The sequence below is a fragment of the Eutrigla gurnardus genome, assembly GCF_963514095.1.
Source record: "Eutrigla gurnardus genome assembly, chromosome: 4".
In the NCBI taxonomy this organism is placed as follows: Eukaryota; Metazoa; Chordata; class Actinopteri; order Perciformes; family Triglidae; genus Eutrigla; species Eutrigla gurnardus.
In genome coordinates this window covers 32,227,317-32,248,086 of record NC_139918.1, presented here as the reverse complement: position 1 = coordinate 32,248,086, position 20,770 = coordinate 32,227,317, and the positions used below count along the sequence as shown (strand labels likewise).

General features: G+C 44.0%; 1 protein-coding gene across 2 annotated transcripts; it reads left to right on the top strand.

Moving 5' to 3' along the window:
- The first annotated feature begins 840 nt into the window (after positions 1-840).
- Positions 841-20,454, top strand: LOC311012212 (rap guanine nucleotide exchange factor 4-like). Of its 2 annotated transcripts, XM_084007577.1 has the most exons (30): positions 841-985; positions 4,673-4,815; positions 5,384-5,472; positions 7,227-7,373; positions 9,887-9,959; positions 10,162-10,217; positions 11,040-11,146; positions 11,254-11,375; positions 11,754-11,937; positions 12,964-13,048; positions 13,428-13,488; positions 13,801-13,877; positions 14,770-14,916; positions 15,232-15,326; positions 15,401-15,486; positions 15,644-15,722; positions 16,306-16,456; positions 16,540-16,628; positions 16,732-16,759; positions 16,860-16,935; positions 17,178-17,324; positions 17,477-17,574; positions 17,710-17,835; positions 18,054-18,232; positions 18,337-18,427; positions 18,517-18,567; positions 18,687-18,774; positions 18,864-18,928; positions 19,015-19,069; positions 19,161-20,454. In XM_084007577.1, exons 1-30 carry the CDS (start codon positions 921-923, stop codon positions 19,286-19,288), a joined length of 2,988 nt encoding a protein of 995 aa, XP_083863703.1. In that variant the 5' UTR covers positions 841-920; the 3' UTR covers positions 19,289-20,454. The 2 variants fall into 2 exon arrangements, with proteins under 2 accessions (XP_083863703.1, XP_083863704.1); XM_084007578.1 differs by lacking the exons at positions 841-985; positions 4,673-4,815; positions 5,384-5,472; positions 7,227-7,373 and adding an exon at positions 9,265-9,403.
- The last annotated feature ends 316 nt before the right edge of the window (positions 20,455-20,770 follow it).

Sequence of the window (20,770 nt, the reverse complement as noted above, 5' to 3'; positions counted from 1 at the left end):
CCTGTTTTATTTTGAAAGTAACTCCTCTCTCGTTTCAGGTCACTTGCCCTTCCTCATGTGTTTCCTGGTCTGATGTCATCCCTGATCCCTGATTGTTTTCACCTTTTGCCCATTATCCCTCTGTGTATTCAAGTCTGCGTCTCCCCTTGTCTTGTGCCAGTTCGTTTCGTCTTTCGTCAAGTCCAGATCCTTCATCCACAGTCCAGAGCCAAGTCAAGTTGGTATTTTGGATAAAAACACGTTTAACCTGCCTCTGCCCTGCACCTGAGTCCTCCCTTCTTGTCCAAACCTGACAATTGCAAAGACAAGACGCCACATGGCGCACAGCTGCTCGCAATACACTTTTGTGACACACATCCCTTGTTGGAAAATATGTTTTGATTACAATATTCTCGCTATCATCCTAGCTAGCTACTGTTACACTTTAGTCACAAAGCAGCAGCACCTGGGTTAACCAGAGAGGAATTGGGGCTGAATGACAGAATGACAAGGGACACTGCCCTGCACTCCCCACCCATGAGCATGCCACTATAGGCTATACATATCCTCAAATATTAGATGGATAGATAGATATTGCTAAATATATTTCATAGGTCTAAATTTAGCTTCTGAGCAGTAATCTATACATTGGACAACTAATGACGTATTCATCTATTCTAGCTTTATTTCTCCAGTATGTATGCGATGCTTTTGTGTGTGAGCCCTCCCTGCAGACTGACATATGTCATGTGCATGCCATGATGAAAGCAGCAGCAGCAGCAGCCTGTAGTTGTGCGAGGCAGCTCGAGGCAGAGGGGCGGGGAGGGGGCGCAGCCGGAGCTCACGTTCATTAAACGACCACCGACAACCGGGAAGCCTCCTGTCTGTGGTGGCGTCGCGGCGTTCACCGACACACACACACACACACAGGACCGGGGAAGATGGTCGCGGTGCAGACGTCCCCCAACTCGTCTCCGTCCGAGTGGATCTGCTGTCTGGATAAAAGGTGGGTGAATAGCAACACACATTCCACACGACACGAGACGACGTCCACGCGCACGGCGAAACGCTCGTGTTTTCTCAACCGATCTCCTATTCTCTCCATTCAACCATCACCGGCGATCGCTGTCTGCGCAGCGCGTGAGTGCGCAGCGACGGCACGATGCGCTTCGTGTGTGTTTTTTTAATTCTACTATAGGTTACACTCGTGTCAGTGACTAAATCCGACCACGTCCAGGGATGCTGAAGGCTGCAGTGCATAACAACACACACCCTCTCTCTCTCTCTCTCTCTCTCTCTCTCTCTCTCTCTCTCTCTCTCTCTCTCTCTCTCTCTCTCTCTCTCTCTCGTATCTGCACGGTCAAAAAAGGCGTTGGTGGCTTCGAGCCTCTGGGATGTCTCTGCACCGGCTGATTAGTCGCACATGGTTTATGTCTGTCTGCTTAAATCATATGGCCATACATCCTTAAAAAATACTAACATGGCCTGTGTGTGGATTATCTCACAATAAGGCATCTGTGCATGTTTCTTCTTCCATTTTTGATAAAATGCTGCATGTGTCTGACCTTTTGTCTGATCTGACTCTGCACTGCACACGTTATAATAACTGAACAGCCAATTTACAGAATGTTTATGAACAACTCCTTATAATCCATAAACTGTGGTGTTTAGAAAACCTTTTAGTCCATCGCTGCATAGATGTGTCAAGTTGACATTAATGCCAAAGAAGCGTAGTATCCGAGGGAGAGGGTTTGAATTAATACATAGGCAGAAAGGGCAGCCATACACTAATTACTGTACCCCACACCTAAAATAAACAATGACGCATCAGACAGGCCCCACACAGCTCACACCCACACATACTGTAGCCTACACACCTCACTATGACACATCCCCACGTTACTATTGGCAACCTGAAGCTACCATCTTGTCTCCACGTCCTCACCTGTAATAAGGCATGAATTATTTAAGTGCTGTTGGATTCTGTCATTGATAAACGTCATTAACTGAAGGGCTTAGTTTCATATTTGATTATGATGATGGTTGTTGACTAATTGATTGTTTGATCCATGCAGTGTCAGAAAAGTCATCGTTGTTGCTGAATGGAATTGGGTAACTCATAAAATCATTGTGATAGGGGTGTGACTTTTACTGTACTGAAATGTTTATAATCATTTTTCCAATCTGGCGTGTATAAAATGACACATTAAAGTAAACCGAATGCAGGAGATATGCAGCAGTAGGTGAGTGTCACTCAGGGCAGCCAGTGTCATAAGATTTTACTGGACAGGATCAGAGCACTCAGGGCTCCTCTGCTATGCACCTCCTCATTCAATCAATATCCATCAGTGTTTGTGTGTGTTTGGGAGCTTCCAGTAGCTGTTGATGTGTAGAGTAAGAGGTGGGGAGAGGGGAGGGCGGGGGGCTGAAAGAAAGCCAGAGGTTATAATACGACTGTCTCTTATATATCTGTCCACAGACATTTATTGCTAGTGAGTGTGAAGTATGTGAGGTAAAATCAGATTTGTTTTGCCCCTGGCAGGTAATGGTCCAGTCAACATACACACACACAGCACTGGTTTAGATGCCAGTTCAGGTGTAATGTCCCTCTGCTGCAGGAAAGTAGAACCACAGAACACCGTGTCCAGTTCACACACACTTTCAGATAGCATGAAAACAATTTTCAAAGAAGAAAGTCTTAAACCTATTGTCTCTTACATACATTATGTATGTATGGTTAATGTGCAAATATGACAAAGCTGGATGAGGAGTGATTTAGTATTTATTGTTTTAACAGGAAATCAGCTTGTGAGCGGCGATGCAAATCGATGTCAGAAGAGCCACGTACCTACAATTCAAGGCAACTGCTGCTACAGTGAGGTGTTAATCTGCAAGCTCGGGGAAAGCCGTCTGACATGTTTGTTGGCTCCCACAAATCATCCTATGATTTATTTTGTCGGGAAACAGTTATTTTTCTTCCAGATGGATGTTATCTACAACAATCTGTAGAACCTTCTGGTGTATCTCGATTTTCCCTTCAGTGTGCCGGTCGATTTTAGAACTACTGCGCGTGCGTGTGTGTGTGCGTGCGTGTGTGTGTGTGTGTGTGTGTGTGTGTGTGTGTGTGTGAGGGGCCATAATTTGTGGTTGAAAGCTGAGATCTCTGCTGACATGGACAGGGGTGGGCGCTGAGGAAGAGAGAAGTCAAGCAGGAGAGAAAAGAGCGATGGAGGGAGAGTGGGATAAAGGTGAACGACGCTCAGGTCACATCCGTCTCACACCAAAAGGGGGACGCAGATTTCTCTGGGCAGGCAGGGAGCGAGCAAGCTCAGGACAAGGACAAGGATTCAACCTGGGGATTATAACTGACAGATCCCAAACAGTTTCACTGTAGACGGATAGGTGAAGGGTGATGCGGGTATTGTCCATTTAACCCTGCAGAGTTAACCTCCCTGTCTCTCCAAAATGCAATGTGTGCGGGAGTCCACCTGTCTACACGATTAACCTCCAGCCTACACTGGGTTATGATGCTCTGTCAGCACCAAGGGCCAATGCGCAGGCAGTGGGAGGATGAGTCAGAGACGCACAAAAAAGCGATAAAAAGACAGCGAGAAAGCGAAGACCCAGCTGTGATGGCCTGAGCTCGTGGCAGATGTTGAGGGACTTGAGGATGCGTTGTGCAGTGCAGCCCTTTAGGCTTAGTCTGTGTTTATCAGGGAGCACCGTCCTAGCTACGGAGGACGATCATCTGCTGCTCGGGGGACGCAAATGCATGTGTGTTTATCTCTGTGTAGACTTGTGCGTCTGGGTAAACAGGGAGTCATCGCTGCCCGTGAACTTGCAAAAGCAGAAATAACGGGATAACAATGGGAGGATGGTGAGTGCTGCCATGGTAGTGGCAGTAATGGATAGGAGAAAATGGGTAGCTTAAATGAGAAACAAGCGAGTCTTGGGAGAGGAGAGGAGAAAATGGATGGAGATTAGAGTAATGTTTAGTGGAGGCAGACAAAAAAACATTGAGCTGGGAGCAGGGGAAGAGGAAGGAGACGGGCTCTTGTCTGTAAAGGGAGAAACCCACAGTGCATTAGCCATTCTTCATGAATACACACACACACACACACACACACACGTGCAACCACGAGAAAAATACGTGAATGAACTGCAATGTGTGTGTTACTCCGAGGCGTTTTGGCTCGCAGAGCAGAATGTTTAAGCTCTCAGATCAAGCGTCTGTGGGCTTCTCCCTCGTAGATGTCCAATAATGATGAGGTGTTTCTCTCTACGTGTGTGTGCTCGGTTTTAAGCGCATTACGGATAGCAGCAGTACAAATGAGATCTTACATCGACACTCCATGGGGGGTCTGAGCCGAGAGAAGTAACGCCTGCAGCTCTCCACTCAGCACACACACACACACACACACACACACACACACACACACACACACACACACACACACACACACACACACACACACACACACAGATAACATTTAAAGAGCTGCCTTTCATCTTTAAAAGGACAATATCAAACCAATTTCTAATTTGCAAATATTTAGAATGACTGTTGATGGCTTTTGTTTTGATTGATTTCTTCATGCAATGGACTCGCCCAAGATAGATTACCCATCATTCCCATCATTCTGTATAACTAGATGCGTAGTTCTTTAATACCTGATGTGTGGTTTCTCCACAGGCCCGCAGAGCGCTCCGGAGAGGATGTGGACATTATTTTGACCAGACTGAGAGAGGTCAAAGCCTTCCATAGGTTCCCACCTCCGCTTTTACTGCAGATCTGTGCCTGTGCCTTCTATGAATGCCTGGAGAAAGGCATCACATGTACGTAGATGAGGACCTAACACTTGTTCTATTTTTAGCTCTTACTTTATCGGCAATGATACGTTGTGGTTTCTTTGTTTCCTTCTTTTGACAAATGTACTTGTACAATTGTAAGTCGCTTTGGACAAAAGCGTCTGCTAAATGACCTAAATGTAAATGTAGATGTGCACCCCCCCACACACAAATGCACAAAAGGTTGGATTATGAAATCAAATTATACGTTTTCGGTTTAAAGTACGACAATAAATATGTCTGGCGCTTTCAGGCCCGAAATAGCTCTTCATAGTGAAGCATGGTTCATATTCAGTATTCAGTATTTGTTATGAGAAAGTCGTGATGCAGAAGGCCGTTTGAAGCATTGGAATACTGCTATTGTAATTCATTGAGTTACGCAAGCCTTTTTCAAACACATTTGTAGGATATGGATGATCAATGGCATCTTTGATACATTGTTTTTATCATTTATTTGCAAAAATAAAACGTTACAACTACTTTTTGTTGTAAAATCAAACCAGCAAGGCTGAGTGAACTGCACTCTATAGTGTTTAATACATTTTACTGCCCGCAGTGTTTCGACAGGGAGATATAGGCACCAGCTGGTATGCTGTCCTGTCTGGCTCTCTGGATGTCAAAGTGTCAGAAACTGCCAACCACCAGGTAAGATTGGATTCTAGAGTTTAAGTCTGATGGGAGCTTTTACATTACTTGCTCGCTGTAAAAATATTCTGTTTTTTGCCTTTATTAGAAAAAGACAATATTCCTTATAAGCTGTTTACATGCCAATGAAAATGTAATCTATATTCTAAGATTCTGGACTGCCTCAATTGCCTTCCTATTTATCCTAATGAAAAATAATATTCCATTATTATTAATTATATTATTATATCAATCGTGCATACTCTGATTTACCGTCCACACATAGCCTCCCTCTTTTATTCCTTCAACCATCTTCTTGAAAAGGTTGGCAACTACAACACTAGTTCCTCATGATTTCAACCAGCCTATTCTGGTTTTCGGAACTGGACCGGTCCTTTTATAATAAAAATGCTGCTCTGCACTCTGTCCAATATCCGCTGGCCGCCATTCTGCAATCGCCGCTGCCGGTCGGTACGCAATCACTGCTAAGTTAGTCTGTAATCACCGCCGCCAGTTGGTCTACAATTGCTGTTCCCGGTCAGTTCGCGTTCGCTGCTTACGGTCGGTCTGCATCAGTGGGAGTGGCCTGCGGAGGAGTGCATTGTGGGTGTTGTTGTCTTCCATCCACATGCGCCAGAAAGTCACCTTTTCTCAGTCAAGAAGGCACCAAATTCTAAATTTATAGAATATTTATAAAAAATGTTACATTTCGACTAGATATATGACCCACTTTCAATACAGATTCATGTTTCTACCAGGGAAGTATGCCTCTAAAAGGAGGCATGTTTCTTTTTGTCATTTTGAGAGAAGCAGTAAAATATTTTGCGCATCGTTCCAGTACGTGAGCTCACGTCTCTCTGCTTGAATATGCCAGAGCAAAGCTGCCACATCTAAAAAAATAAAACATGTCCACTGAGAATTCTGCTGCATGCTTCACCCTTTATGCCAAAGTGTGGAAACAGGGTTATACTGTAGAGTACATACAGAGGAGTAGAGGGCCGTCTGGGGAAAAGGGAGCGGGAGGAAGGATTTGTTCCCAGTCAAAGACAGAGATAAGAAGCCCTTCCATTGTGAAATGTCATTTTCGTGTGTGTTGCCCTAAAGTGCGACTGGTGGCCTAGTTTCTGTGGCTATATTTGTAATGTCAGTTTGCTGAAAAGGTTTCTATAGAATATTTGTCTGAATCAGTGGACTGTAGGAATGTGTGTTTCTGTGTGTGTGTGTGTGTGTGTGTGTGTGTGTGTGTGTGTGTTTGCTTGCCTCTAGCCTGTCCAATTATATTCAGCACCCAGAGATGTTTCCCTTACAGGAGACTCCGTTTACCAGTCCCATACATTCACATTTGAATCTGTTAGCATTATTTATCATATATTAATGTGTCTGCGCTCGCATCTGTCCATTTTCTTTGAGGAAACCTTTTGATAGATGTTTTTACTGCTGTTGTGTAGTGTTTGACAGAAAATTACACTTTTCAATTGACTAATAGTTCATGACTATAAAATATTTTCAGAAATTATGAATAATTTCCATCATTTCTTTAAAGAAAAAATCCAAACACAACTGTTTAATCAAAGGTGTAATGCAGTTTAATTGCTTATGATTATCACATTATGATGATCACAGAAATCCACTATTTAGCCACCCTATATAAAAGACCATTACTCCTGTGTTGACGGACTCATTTTCTAGCTCTTTTAATGTTTCAATAAATTGAAAACATTATGGACCTGTTCATTCTTTTCTAAGCAATGGAAACATGTTTCGTTTGGGTGCAGGATGCAGTCGCCATCTGTACTCTGGGGATTGGGACGGCGTTCGGGGAGTCTATCCTGGACAACACACCACGCCACGCTACAATTGTCAGCAGAGAGACCAGCGAGCTGCTGCGTATCGAACAGAGGGAATTCAAGAGCCTCTGGGAGGTGAGAGACTCACCATGAACTTGATAGTGTACCTTAAGCTTCCCATCTTGAAACAAAACTTGTCACTATTGAGACTGCAATTTCCAGACAACCTTCTGCTGCAATTATGTCTTTAACCACAAGAGGGCTCTCCATCATAATAGCCTTTTCTCTCCCACCTATTAGATACACACCTCAGGTGACATGCAACAATAAGCTGATAAAGGAGAGAGGAGTGTGTGCGTACAATACATACTTGCTTGTGTGTTGTACTAGATGTTGTTTTCAGAGCTTGCTAGTTGAAATTGGTGATGCATTGAGAGCATGTGTTACATGTTAAGTGCAGGCAGAGAAGTAATAAGTGCCTGACATATTACTCCCTGCACCTCCGTGTATGAAACAGGTGGGCTAGGGTTTCCTCCTGGGCTCAGGTACATATGGTTCCATATCAACACATTTTGATTGGGTTACAAAGGTAGAGAGGAGTTTAGATACTTGCTGACTAACTAATTAAGCTTGTGAAATTGTGGGAAAATACTGTTTAACACTGCCTTTTTCACAGCAGGAATTAGACAGGTCATTACTTCCACCTGCGCATTTCCTTCTATGACAAAGATGAAATGGTCTGTGGAGATAAAGAATAAGTCACAGTGATCTGTATTCATTAATATATGTCTCCGAGAGATTGTGCAGACAACTGTGCTGAATAGCTAACTGCCTGAGGGGGAACAAAAGGATGGGCGACGCCATACGTCAGGACGAAGCAGTGAGCAGTAACTGCAGACACTCGGAGTTGCACACTCTCATGCACACATGGCCGGACCAGTGTAAACAAAGCACAGAGAAGCTCCGATTACAACACACAGAGGGAGAGTGACTTAATTCTCTGCTCCTGTAGGCGTTACTCCACTATATCTTCATAGCAAGTAGCTGCTTTATTAATGAATTTGGAATGTTGCACCTTTTATGAAGTGATTGTGTCAAAAGATGTGGAAGACATAACAGCATATGTCAATGATTTCTCTAAAAACAAATGCTGTTTGGTTGGCATGACTTATATATTCACCTTTGTGATTTATGAAAAAGAGAATGCCTTTTTCAGTGTTGCTCTTTCATGGTGAATTGAAATCACATTTACTGAAACATGACATCGGGAGGATGGAAAAGCGAGATAAGATGATAATTGGTTATCAGTGCGTGTGGGCCGTCTTATTATTGGGCTGGTGGTGTGCTTGTTTGTCAACAAAGTGCACTCAGTCTCCCTATCTGCTGTCTATTTTAGGACGGAGCAGAAAACGGAGCCCCAAGGTTGTCCTCGTTTGAAAGGATCTCTGTTGTAATGTGTGTGTGCGTGTGAATGGAGTAGTTTGTGCATGTGTGTGTGTGTGTGTGTGTGTGTGTGTGTGTGTGTGTGTGTGTGTGTGTGTGTGTGTATGTGTGTGTGACGAGGACTAGAAAACCAAGAGATGAATGCAGTCATGTGTTTAGATGAAAGGATCAAAGGGAATTAAAGATCCATGATTCTAAGACCAAGTGGAAGTGCGCTGAATAAATATAAACCTCTGTGTTAAATGTGGGGGACTGGTTGGCCTATACTGTGAAAAGTCTTGAACTGTTTATTTCTTCCACCTGCTCTACATTTCTATTGCCCACTTCCTCTCTCCTCCTCTATTGGCCATGTTGCATCTTTTGCCAGCCTCCCTTCCTGTCCTCCCTCTCCATCCTCACCCTCGGTCCTTTTCTCTCTCCGTCGCGCCTTCCCTCTTTCTCCTCCTCAACCAGAGTAGCTCAGTCACACAGAGATCACCGTGGTAACCTGTAAGAGAAAAGTGGTTTGGTCCTTGGCTCGATTGCAGCGACGGAGAGAGAGCGAGAGTGAGCGAGAGACACTGGGGCGACTGTGTGTGTGAGAGAAAGGGAGCGAGGGAGCAGCTTGTTTTGAGCAGAATGCTATCCGGTGGCTTGTGTGTGTGAGTTGTAAAGGAGCAGAGGGGCAGCTCTCTGGGGTTTCAATCCCTCCAGCATCAGGCGTCTTGAGTGTGTGAACTCAGGTGAGTCCATCTCCTCAACTGTACCACTGTGTAGAAGAGTGTGAGTTGTTTTTTTATTGTCTTTCACAAAATGAAGTTGTTTAGCTTTGTTTCTCCTGGGTGTGTGTGTGTGTGTGTGTTAGTGTCTCGGCTATTAACATGCAGGTACAGTTTGTGGTTCTTAACAGATGTAAGAGCAGCATCTGCACACTTTTAGCTGCTCCGGATGCTCTTGTTAACCCTGTTGTGTGTGTGTGTGTGTGTGTTATATAATGTTAGTTGTTCTGCATGTAAATGATCTTTGAACAAAGGGCTTTGTTTTGAGGGTTTGTGTGTGTGTTTGTTTGAAAGTAACCCTGTGTGTTGGAGAAAGGCAGAAAGAAACATAATAGGGTTTTGGCGTTTCATAGATGATGATGTCTCATAAATGATGCATCATAATGGCAGAGGTGTAAATGTTTTCAAGATTAACATCAATTGTGATCCGTGTGTTTTGTCTTCTAGAAGTACCGACAGAGCTTGGCTGGACTGTTAGCCCCTCCTTATGGAGCCATGGAGAGTGGATCCAACAATGACAGTGAGAATGAAAGAAATCACTGTAAATGTGATTAATGCGGTTAACGACTGGACCTTAGTGCGTTTGGTTGTGCATTTATATATTCCTGCTTGCTTTTCAAGTTATACTTCTTTAAGCATTTTTGTATGAATAGTTTGATGTTTTGGGAATGAAACATATCCTGTAAGAATCTTCAATTCAACCAGCTTGTTTTCCTCCTCAGGACTCACAGACAAAGACAACATGAACTCAGACTCTGCAAACAAAGCTCACAACAAGGTAACTACTCCCACTGCTGGCAACCGAAGAGTCCATCTCGGATTGGTAAAAAAAGGAAGTAAAAAAAAAAAAAAAACAGAAGAAAACAGCTCAGCATGGCAACTTGAGCCTTTAAATAAACCATGCCTGCACATTCTGGCGAGCTGTGGCCTTCGTCCCGGCACACAAAGCGTGAATGAACCAAACACACAACCCATATGCGGGCCGGCCAGTTTATACACTACTGCTGTCTGACATATGTGCGAATGGTGAGGGTTGAACAAACATGTATATTTTAGTCTTGTATGTTGAAGATGAGGGATTTTTTTAATGTTTGAAAAAAAAAAAATCTGCTTGTAAAGATAGTAAACCGATGTCATAAAATCATTCAATGCTGCGTCCTTGCATGTTTGTGAATGAATCTGAATGCCAGAATGGATTTTCTAGGTGAGTGTGATGAATCACTGCTGTGGTTCTCTGTAGTTATGCTAATGCAAACTAATGTAAGCGCACAGAAGAAAGATCCCATCTGCCCAATTAGCAAGCATCCCTTTGTTGTTTTCAACAGCAGCTGTGTATGAGTTCACATCTGCTCTTCGCCTTGTTTTCTAAGGTGCAGGTGCGATCTGTAGAGGATGTGCTCCTGTGGATGCACTCTGGTTTTTGTTACAGTTTAAATGGTACGAGTGCTGTGTAGTTGCTGCTTTACAAGCATGCATCTCAGTTTGCAATACACACACGCCTTGCCGACCGTGTTAATGATCAATACGATCCATATTAATGTGCGTTACAGCCTGGAGTCAGCACAAGCATTACGAGTATTGACGCTTGGATTGCTTATAGATCCCTTCAGAGAAGCTGCAGAGAGCGGGGAAGGTTCTCCGCAACGCCATCCTGTCCAGAGCCCCGCACATGATCCGAGACAGGAAGTACCACCTCAAGACGTACAGGTAAGAGCATGCAATGCATGCAATACAATTCCAACTATCTGTTAACAAAGAATGATTAAAGCAACAGCTCTAACAAATGTGTTCATTGCTGTGTGTGTGTGTGGCAGACAATGCTGTGTGGGCACAGAGCTGGTGGATTGGTTGGTGCTGCAGAGTGCCTGTGTTCTCACACGGTCCCATGCTGTTGGGATGTGGCAGGCGCTGCTAGAAGAAGGGGTGCTTAACCATGGTAACTCCAACTTTGGCTTTTGCTAAGTTTCATGACACTGCACATTTGCTATAACACAGTACATAGTCAGTTCTCAAACCTCCATTGCAAAGCAGACAAATCCGTGTCTCCGTTTGACTGTGAGTCGGAGTGGTGGTTTTACTCATTCTGAACCTCAGTCTCAGTGAAAGTGCCAGTTTGAATACCGGCGTGGAAATTATTTGGGAATTTTGAAGCAGGAGCATGAAATATAGGTCTGAATCTCAAATACATACACTTCAAAGAAGATGTCTGAAATGATGTCCAGAGATATGAAAACAACTGAAAATCACGAGGCATGCACAGTGTGTGTGTTTATACAGCCAAAATGATATTGTTTTTTGTTTGTCTGCCCATCAGTGGACCAGGAGCTGGGTTTCCAGGACAAGTACCTTTTCTACCGTTTTCTTGACGACGAGGAGGAGGACACGCCATTGCCTAGTGAGGAGGAGAAGCGGGAGAGTGAGGAGGAGCTGCCGGAGACCATCCTCTTCCTCGCTCAGATCGGCCCTGACGCACTATTGCGCATGATCCTCAGGAAATCGTCAGTAACAATTAATACTTACATTACTCCGGCAAGACATCGCTTATTGCATATATATTACTTAAACATTTTCCCTTCCTTTGCCACTAGTCCAATATTTATTTTCTGTTGATTTGGCACACTGAACCAAATGACCAAAACCAACATGTGTAAGATCCACGACATGCAGTGGCGTGCACAGACATTTTGGGGGGCAGGTGCTCAGTGAAAAATAAGGGCACTTTATGTGGCATGTAGAACTGACGGCTGCCTTATTATAGCAGTGTGAGATTTAAAAAATAAATAAACATTACAGGCACATGTTGAACGTTATATGCTTTTGTTTTATTTCCCACAGAGCTGCTCCTGGGCTGCCTGCTGTAGCTCCCTTTCTTTTCCCCTTCTTATCCTCTCCTTTCTAGGCATTATGCTGCAATTGGTAAATAAAAAGAGACCAACAATATGAATAAGACTGTTTGGTTATATTTCAACAAGGCACAGGGCTACTTTTTCTGCAGGCAATCGGGTATTGCCTGTTTGTCATTTAGCAAATACATTACTGCAAGTGTTAATTATGTAGGCCTAGCCTAATGTAAACCTACACAATAGCCTACTAAATATTCATCTTAAGTAAGTATACAGATAGATTCACATGCTGTAGGATACCAATGACAAACTCTACTGGTGGTCATCATCATGTCATATCTATTACTGATTTTGGGTAGCGTCTAGCTTGTGAGCAGCCGATAATTTATACCCAGCTGTGTGGCGTTGAGACCGGCTACTTCACAACAGAGACAAATAAATGCAAGTTGCAGCTTGGGAACTGAGGCGCGTTCACACTGCTTTTATTTTGAAAATTGACCGGATTGTCTCGTGTTTCTTTGTGTGAAAAAAACAAACTTTCAAAAGGGCACTTGCTTGGTCCAGAGGGCAAGGGCAGGTGCTTTAGCACCACCTAGTGTCTACCTGTGCACGCCACTGACGACATGGATGTGCATGAAATCTTCACGGTGAGCTCATTTTGACAAAGCTCTGTGTCCGCAGGCCTGGTCAGAGGACGGGGGATGACCTGGAGATCATCTACGATGAGCTGCTTCACATCAAAGCCTTAGCTCACCTCTCCAACACTGTGAGTCAGCCTGGCCGCTCTTCTTTTAAAGGGACAGGACCGATTTCCAAGAAGGTCGTTTATCTATCACAATCACTTGCTACAGTCTGAATACCAGAAGGAGAAGATGTAGTCATTAGCATTTCTCTTACCAGTGTAAGAGATGAGTGATTTGAAGAACAATTTTTTATTACTCTTTCCCTCTATTATCCCTTTGAACAAAGTGCTTATGAATAAAAATGTCAGCATACTAAAAGAGTCATAAAGCAAAACGTGATGGTCTGTAAGGACTCCCGGGTTGCTGTAAATAATTCTTAAAAACCCTGATCCGTGAATTTTACTGTTTACTGCCGTGCAGCTTAATCCAACATGAGTCAAACTCTTCTCTTCTTGTTTGTAGGTGAAGAGGGAATTGGCAAGCGTTGTGATCTTCGAGTCGCATGCAAAGGCTGGAACCGTCTGTGAGTCTTCACTTTGTCTACTTTATCCTAGATTGCATTTTTTTTTGTTTGTACAGGCAAGTTTGATGTGATGCTCCCCTCAGACAAAACTGTGACTACTGAGTCCGTTACTGTAGCTTTTAATCCTTTTTGGTATCTTGTCAACATTAAAAAGTGTGTCAAATGATTTATTAGCAGTCCTTGTTTGCAAAAAATCACACTGAATCCAGGAATATGTGTCTGTGTGTTCAGATTAGAGTTGATTTTGAAGACGTTTGGTGTACAGAATCATGTATGTGGGGAGTATATATGTTTGCCCTCTTTATCTTCCAGTGTTCAACCAAGGAGAGGAAGGCACATCGTGGTACATCATCCAGAAGGGCTCTGTCAATGTGGTTATCTATGGCAAGGTGCATGAACGCTCCGATGTATTCATCCACCTACGTGCTCATGTTTCTCTGACACACATGCTCTAATTTTTCTACTTCATTTGAAGATATTTCATTCGTATGTAATGGATTTAAATGTGTAGCTGATTGTGTGTCTGCATGGAGAAGACCAACAGAATCTTCCCTGCGGGGCTGGGAAACACCAACAGTGGAGTTTGGCAAACTCCACACAGCTCACCATGACTCATCGCTCTGATTGAAGGGGCTTAAGGGGTTGTACGCTTCCACAATTTCACGCCGCGCACCGCTTTGCAACCGCTGCACAGGCGGATGTACTGCGCATTAATGTGCATTCGAACACATTGATCACACATGCATGCATACGTATACACGCACACACACACACACACACACACTCAGTACAGATGAGTCATCTCACTCCTTTCCGACTTCTGTTCAGGGCTTATAATGAGCAGTAAATTGTGTTTGTGTCCAAGCTTGTTTATATGTTTGTTTATCTGTGCATTCATGTGTGTGTGTGTGTGTGTGTGTGTGGCGACTGTGGCTCAGTTGGTAGAGCGGGTCAGCGGTTCGATCCCCGCCCTTGTCACTGTGTCATGGTCGTTGTGTCCTTGGGCAAGGCACTTCACCCAGCTTGCCTCGTGTGAATGTGTATGACTGCTGTATGTTTGAGGTGGGGGTCGGAGGGGCCGTAGGCGCTGAATGGCAGCCACGCTTCCGTCAGTCTGCCCCAGGGCAGCTGTGGCTACTATCGTAGTTTACCACCACCGGTATGACTGTGTGTGAATGAACGGAACCCTGTCAGAGCACTTTGAGTGTCTTGAAAAAGCGCCGTATAAATCCAATCCATTATTATTATGTGTGTGTTTGTGTGTGTGTGTGCATGCCTTAGGGTGTGGTGTGCACTCTCCACGAGGGGGACGACTTCGGGAAGTTGGCCCTGGTTACAGATTCCCCTCGTGCCGCCTCCATTGTCCTGAGAGAGGACAACTGTCACTTTCTCCGTGTGGACAAGGAAGATTTCAACAGGATACTCAGGGTAAGCAAATCAGCTGGACATTTTATCTCCTACGAGTGAAGTCACAAAACACCGGATTCCTACCTCCGAACTTACAAATACTGTTATCAGTGATTTTTATTCATCAATTCGCTGCTATGCCAACAGTCTTTCACCTAAGATAACAGTTAGATGCATTCTGCCAAACACTGGAGCATCATACTGCACTATAGGCAGGTGATGCTGCCTGGCTGGGATGTTTGTCTCCCTCCTCTGGTGGAGGAGCTGCATTGCATTTTCCCATTTGACTCGGAGCGATCATATTGACATTAGACATGCATCCTGTTGTGTTTTCAGGACGTGGAAGCCAACACGGTGCGTTTGAAAGAGCATGAGCAAGCGGTGCTGGTGTTGGAAAAGAGTCCTCGCACCTCCACCCTGGGAAGCATCAAGTATGTGTGTTATCGTGAGGGACATTTTCTACATACTTACAAGTGCACAGTGGAATGAATGTCTCCTTTTGCAGGTACACTGTGATATCGGGAACACCAGAGAAGATTCTTGAGCACTTCCTGGAGACCATGAGGATGGACATACATCACAGTGAGCCAGGTAGCCAAATAGAAAATGAAGTGCCTGTTAGGGCTTACTGAATTTTGAATAGGTGGATACCATAGATAGTCCAGACAGGCTCAAGCATTAAGCATGAGTGGATTAATGATGATGTTTACTACCGTTTGAACCTCTTTCCATCTGTTTTCCTCCACAGACCCAGCAGTGGATGATTTCGTCCTCATGCACGGTGTTTTCATGCCCAACAGCCAGCTGTGCCCTCTAATCATGGCCCAATATCCTTTCTACATGTCTTTATGTACGACATGTCCTCCTTTATTCACAGCCTCTGTGATACCAACTTATCTGGTAGAACTGTGGACAACCCTGGCTCAGAAATGGACCACCATGTCCATTGTTCACCACAGACACCAGTATAACACTGCTACTGACAACATCTTGGCTTGTGCAACTTTACCACTTCTGTTTATGGAAGCTGAAGCAGCAGTTGACCATCCAGCACGAATGAACTGCTCACTGAGTGAGCACATCCCTTCACACCAAAGTGACACTTTGTGATAACAGTGGTGGAGGTCTTTTCTTATAGTCATTGGGGTTTTGCAAAGGATTCAGCTTCTCCTATCTTAGGAGAGGAGGCGGTAACGAGGATAAACTGACCTTGAGGGGGTCGAAATATCAGTTCTATTTTCAGGAAAGCAGATCTTATCATAAACTGCATCATCAAATGGATTTATATTCGTCTACATAACCATGCTGTGGTTGTGCAGGTTTTGAGCATCAGATCGGTATTCAACAAATGGGATATCGCTGTTTCTCCGTGTGCTCTGTCTTTGTATTTATCTTTAATCGTGTGTGCACCTACCACGCGACGTCGCCACCCGGCTCCGAACAGGAGAGGTTGGAGTATGCGCTCAACAGCAAGAGGAGGGCTCTGATTCTGGCCCTGCGCTGGGCTAACACGCACACGTACCTGCTTCAGGAGGAGCCTGCTACCATCGCTTTCCTCGAGGTGAACCAACGCGACCGTTCTGTAAATGACATATCATATGCATGCGTATACTGAGTGGTGGTTCTTCCTCTCTGTCCACACAGGAGTTGTACGGGAGTTTATCAAACGATTCTCGGATTTTGAGAGCTTTGAAAGACCTGGTTCCTGACCTGGAGAAAGTTGTCAAATTACAGTACGTTTCTGAAGCGCTGCACTTGGAACTTTGACTGTGAGACTGTGTTTTATGTACCAGCTTCAATTAACTGTCTTTCTATGTGTGTTTCTGCACTTTGTAGTTCAGAAGAAGCCAAATCTCTAAAAAAGGTTAGTCCAGACTATTGTTTTCAATTATTAAGTGGTACATTCCACATGTTGTCATGGCGATGTGGATGCTGACTACACACTGTCTCGTGTAATCCAACAGAAAACTCTCATACGACAGTTCAGCAATGGAGAGGAAAGGCTGCAGAAGAAGCAACCCATTAGAAATCATGATGACAGTAAGTTGGTGTGAATAAGCATGTACTCTGCTCGTTGCTGTTTTTTAATGTGGATATTTATGTCCTCTGCATATTAATTACATATTTTGCTTATATTTTGTATTGCGTGGGCTAGTGGGTTACATACTTTAAGTCTTCTTTTGTTTGTTGTGGACAAATGCATCTTCATGTTTTTCATTTTTATTTATTGCAAACCTGAAGCCGTCAGATATTTCAGTGTGTTTTTTTGTATTTGTGTGTAGTCCTATTGAAGGTGTACTGCAGTGACCACACGTACACCACTGTCCGGGTTTCCGTGTCAGGGACGGGAAGAGAAGCGATCAGCGCTGTGGCCGACAAACTCGGCACCACCGATGAGCTCGTGTTGGTCCACCTCAGCTCTGCTTGTGGTGAGAACACAGATCCATTTAGATACAAAAGGGCTGTTCACAACCTGTTACCTGCAGACACATTAGAAGTCATTTTTTGCTAAATGAAAATGGGAAACGTAGTGTTGGGACATATCCGGTGGTGATGAAAGCTCTTCAAATTTCCGTTCCAGAAAAACAAATCCTGAAGCCTAACGACATTTCGGTGTTTTCTGCTCTGAGCATCAACGGGCGATTGTTTGCCTGTCCTCGAGACCAGCTCAGCGGTCTGGTAAGACATAAAGTGTTTAATGAAATGGTTTTACAAATGTCTTGATTGTCGTACACTGAATCATTAATATGTGATGATCCCTTTGTGTCCTCATGAATGTGCACCAATATGTATATCTGTGTCCGTGTGTCCCAGAGTCCTCTTCCAGACCAGGAGGGTCCCTCTGCAGGCTCCATGTCAACGTTTGAGCTGATGAGCTCCAAGGACCTGGCTTACCAAATGACCATGTATGACTGGGAGCTGTTCAGCTGTGTGCATGAGGTATCATCACATATGCATATACACACAAAAACAACTCTAGGCCAGTAGTAAAAGATAAGCATACACACATACGCCTTATTTTACCCTGTGAAATAAAGAACCACATCCAACCAGTGTAACCTTTCATACAGGTCTTTTTCTACACACATGGGAAAAAAACTTAAAAGATTACTCCACATTGCTCCCCCTTAATCCTTAATGTGCACCCCCCCCCCTAGCATGAGCTGCTCTACCACACGTTCGGCCGGCAGAGCTTCAGAAGGACCACGGCTAACCTGGACCTGTTTCTGCGGAGGTTCAACCAGGTGCAGCTGTGGGTGGTCACTGAAGTGTGCCTCTGCACGCAGCTCAGCAAGAGAGTCCAGCTCCTCAAGAAGTTCATCAAGATAGCAGCACAGTGAGTGGGATTCGCACACACACACACACATACAAATGCTATTCTGCACACACATACACTTGCCAGTTTCAATTTACATCTCGTTTATTTGCATTTGTCCGTAGCTGTCGGGAGTTTAAGAATCTGAATTCATTCTTTGCCATCATTATGGGGATGAGCAACCCTGCTGTCAGCCGACTGAGCCAGACGTGGGAGGTAAACCATGTGTTATCTATGTGTGGATGTCAGTGCACCACAGCTAAAAGTCCCCCATTCATGTCTCTGAGATTTTTTTTTCCCCACAGAAACTCCCCACGAAGTTTAAGAAGTTCTATGCTGAGTTTGAGAGTATGATGGTGAGTTTCATGACATTCTGTTCTCTACAGTTGTATTGGCTTGTCAACAGCAATATATATATCAGATTTAAAAGCTATATATATATATATATATATAAATTGACTATTTTTGGTGATAGGACCCATCAAGAAACCACCGGTCCTACCGCCTCACTGTCACCAAACTGGAACCGCCAATCATCCCCTTCATGCCCCTCCTTCTCAAAGGTACGAGAACATTAGCCCTCCAGTCACATGGGAATGAACTCTGGGAGGAACGTGGCTGCAGCTTAAATGTTTCGCTCACTTCTTTACAGATATGACATTTACACACGAGGGCAACAAGACCTTCATCGACAATATGGTCAATTTTGAGAAAATGGTGAGAACATGTTTCATGCATCAAGCTGTCTTTCACTGCCGTTTTGATGTCATATCTAAAGACTCTCTCATCTTCTCTCTCCTCAGCGTATTATAGCGAACACAATTCGGCAAGTGAGGCACTGTCGAAGCCAAGCATTCAGTAAGTCTTCTTATTACTCTACTTTTAGCGCGTTTCCACACTGGCTTCACACACATCTTTCCATCTTCTGTTTCCTCTCTCGCTCCATCAGACCCCGATATATGCCAACCCAACAAAAACCAAGCGGAGGTACGGGGCTATGTCAGGAAGCTGTGCGTGGTTGACAACCAGAGGGCGCTGACGCAGCTGTCTTACAGGATGGAGCCTCGGCGGACATGAGACATCTCCCACCACCATCGCCTTCTCTGTGACGTTAGCATAAAGAAAACACACACACACACATTACCTGGATAACATAACTCAACACTACTGGCCATTCAGTAGCAAATCACAACAATCAATGACTTGAGCACCACCATGGACTACTGTGGATGAAGGACTTATTACTGTGCCATTACAAGCCTCTTCTTCCTGGACAGGAAACCGTTCAGCTACTCTCTTGTCGCCGTGTCTCAGCCCCCCCGCCACCCGGACTTAGGGTTTTAACTGTACTAGCTGTTACTGTTTGGGACCTGTTAGATAGAACTGTAATGTATAGAACTTGAATCGATATCCTGCATGACTAAACTTCATAGGCTTTGTGTTCTATACAGTGGATTTCTATCGGAGCGTCCTGTAAGGTTCTCCCACCCCAAATGAGCCCTCGTTTACAATATATTACTGTATCTGCCTGTAAAGCAAACCTCACTCTCCTACTCATAGACAGAAAACACATAACAAACCTATGGCTCTTCATTTTTCCTGTTAAATATAAATATCAAATCTGAAAGTATTTTACTTATTTACTTCATGATCTACATGATTATATCAAAGGCTCTGGAAATCTTTAGGATTTGATGTCCTTTTAGGTAAATATCAGTGTCCCCTAACTAGTCAGACACTTCAACTGCTAACAGAGTATTAGTCGGAATAAAGCCCTAATCGTATTGCGAACAGTGTTTGTCACTACAGTGTTGCGTTTAGCTTTTGCATCGGAGTACAACTCCATGTTGGCAGGTTTGGTAGCACAACTCCGACATTAAGTTAGGATATTAATTATTCTAGACGATGAAGTCACTTGGTAGGATCGTTCTGAGGTCAGGTTTATATCTAAATTCCTTTGATTCAGAAGCAGTGATCCTACATGCAGAGTCTTAAAGGCAAATTCTACTTTGAGGGGAAATCTTGTCATCTCTGTCCGTGCAATTTTATTTTTTATATATGTTGGCGTAGATTGTGAGCGTGTTCTTTACAATTGTCATTCATTTTCCTTTTGATCTCAGGAGCTTCTGATGTGGTGGTGTGTGTCGAGAACTGCTGTGAGGCTGGCTTTCCCCCAGAGCAGCCTGTAACTGTACTTGTGTGTGTGGTCTGCCTTGTAAATAAAAATAGCTAATTTAACAGTGCTTATGCTTCGAGGACATTATTAAAAAAAAATGTTCTTGCTGGCTGAGAGACTGAGGACTGTGATGCATATCAACATGTAGGGCTTCACTCATACATACACACAGTTAGATTAGTTTAAAGTCACTTTACTAGCTCCATTGAGTCCTACTCAGCCTGTGAAAAGAGCTGTCACATGTCTTCTGTGGCTCTGGAGGTAGCTGTGTCAACTCTGAGAAAATTAGTCATGTGACACCACAGGTTTTCTTTACAAACAGCAGGCGTGACGTATGAAAGATGTTGGGCTTTCACCTGGCAGGGAGCGTCTAATAAAAGAGA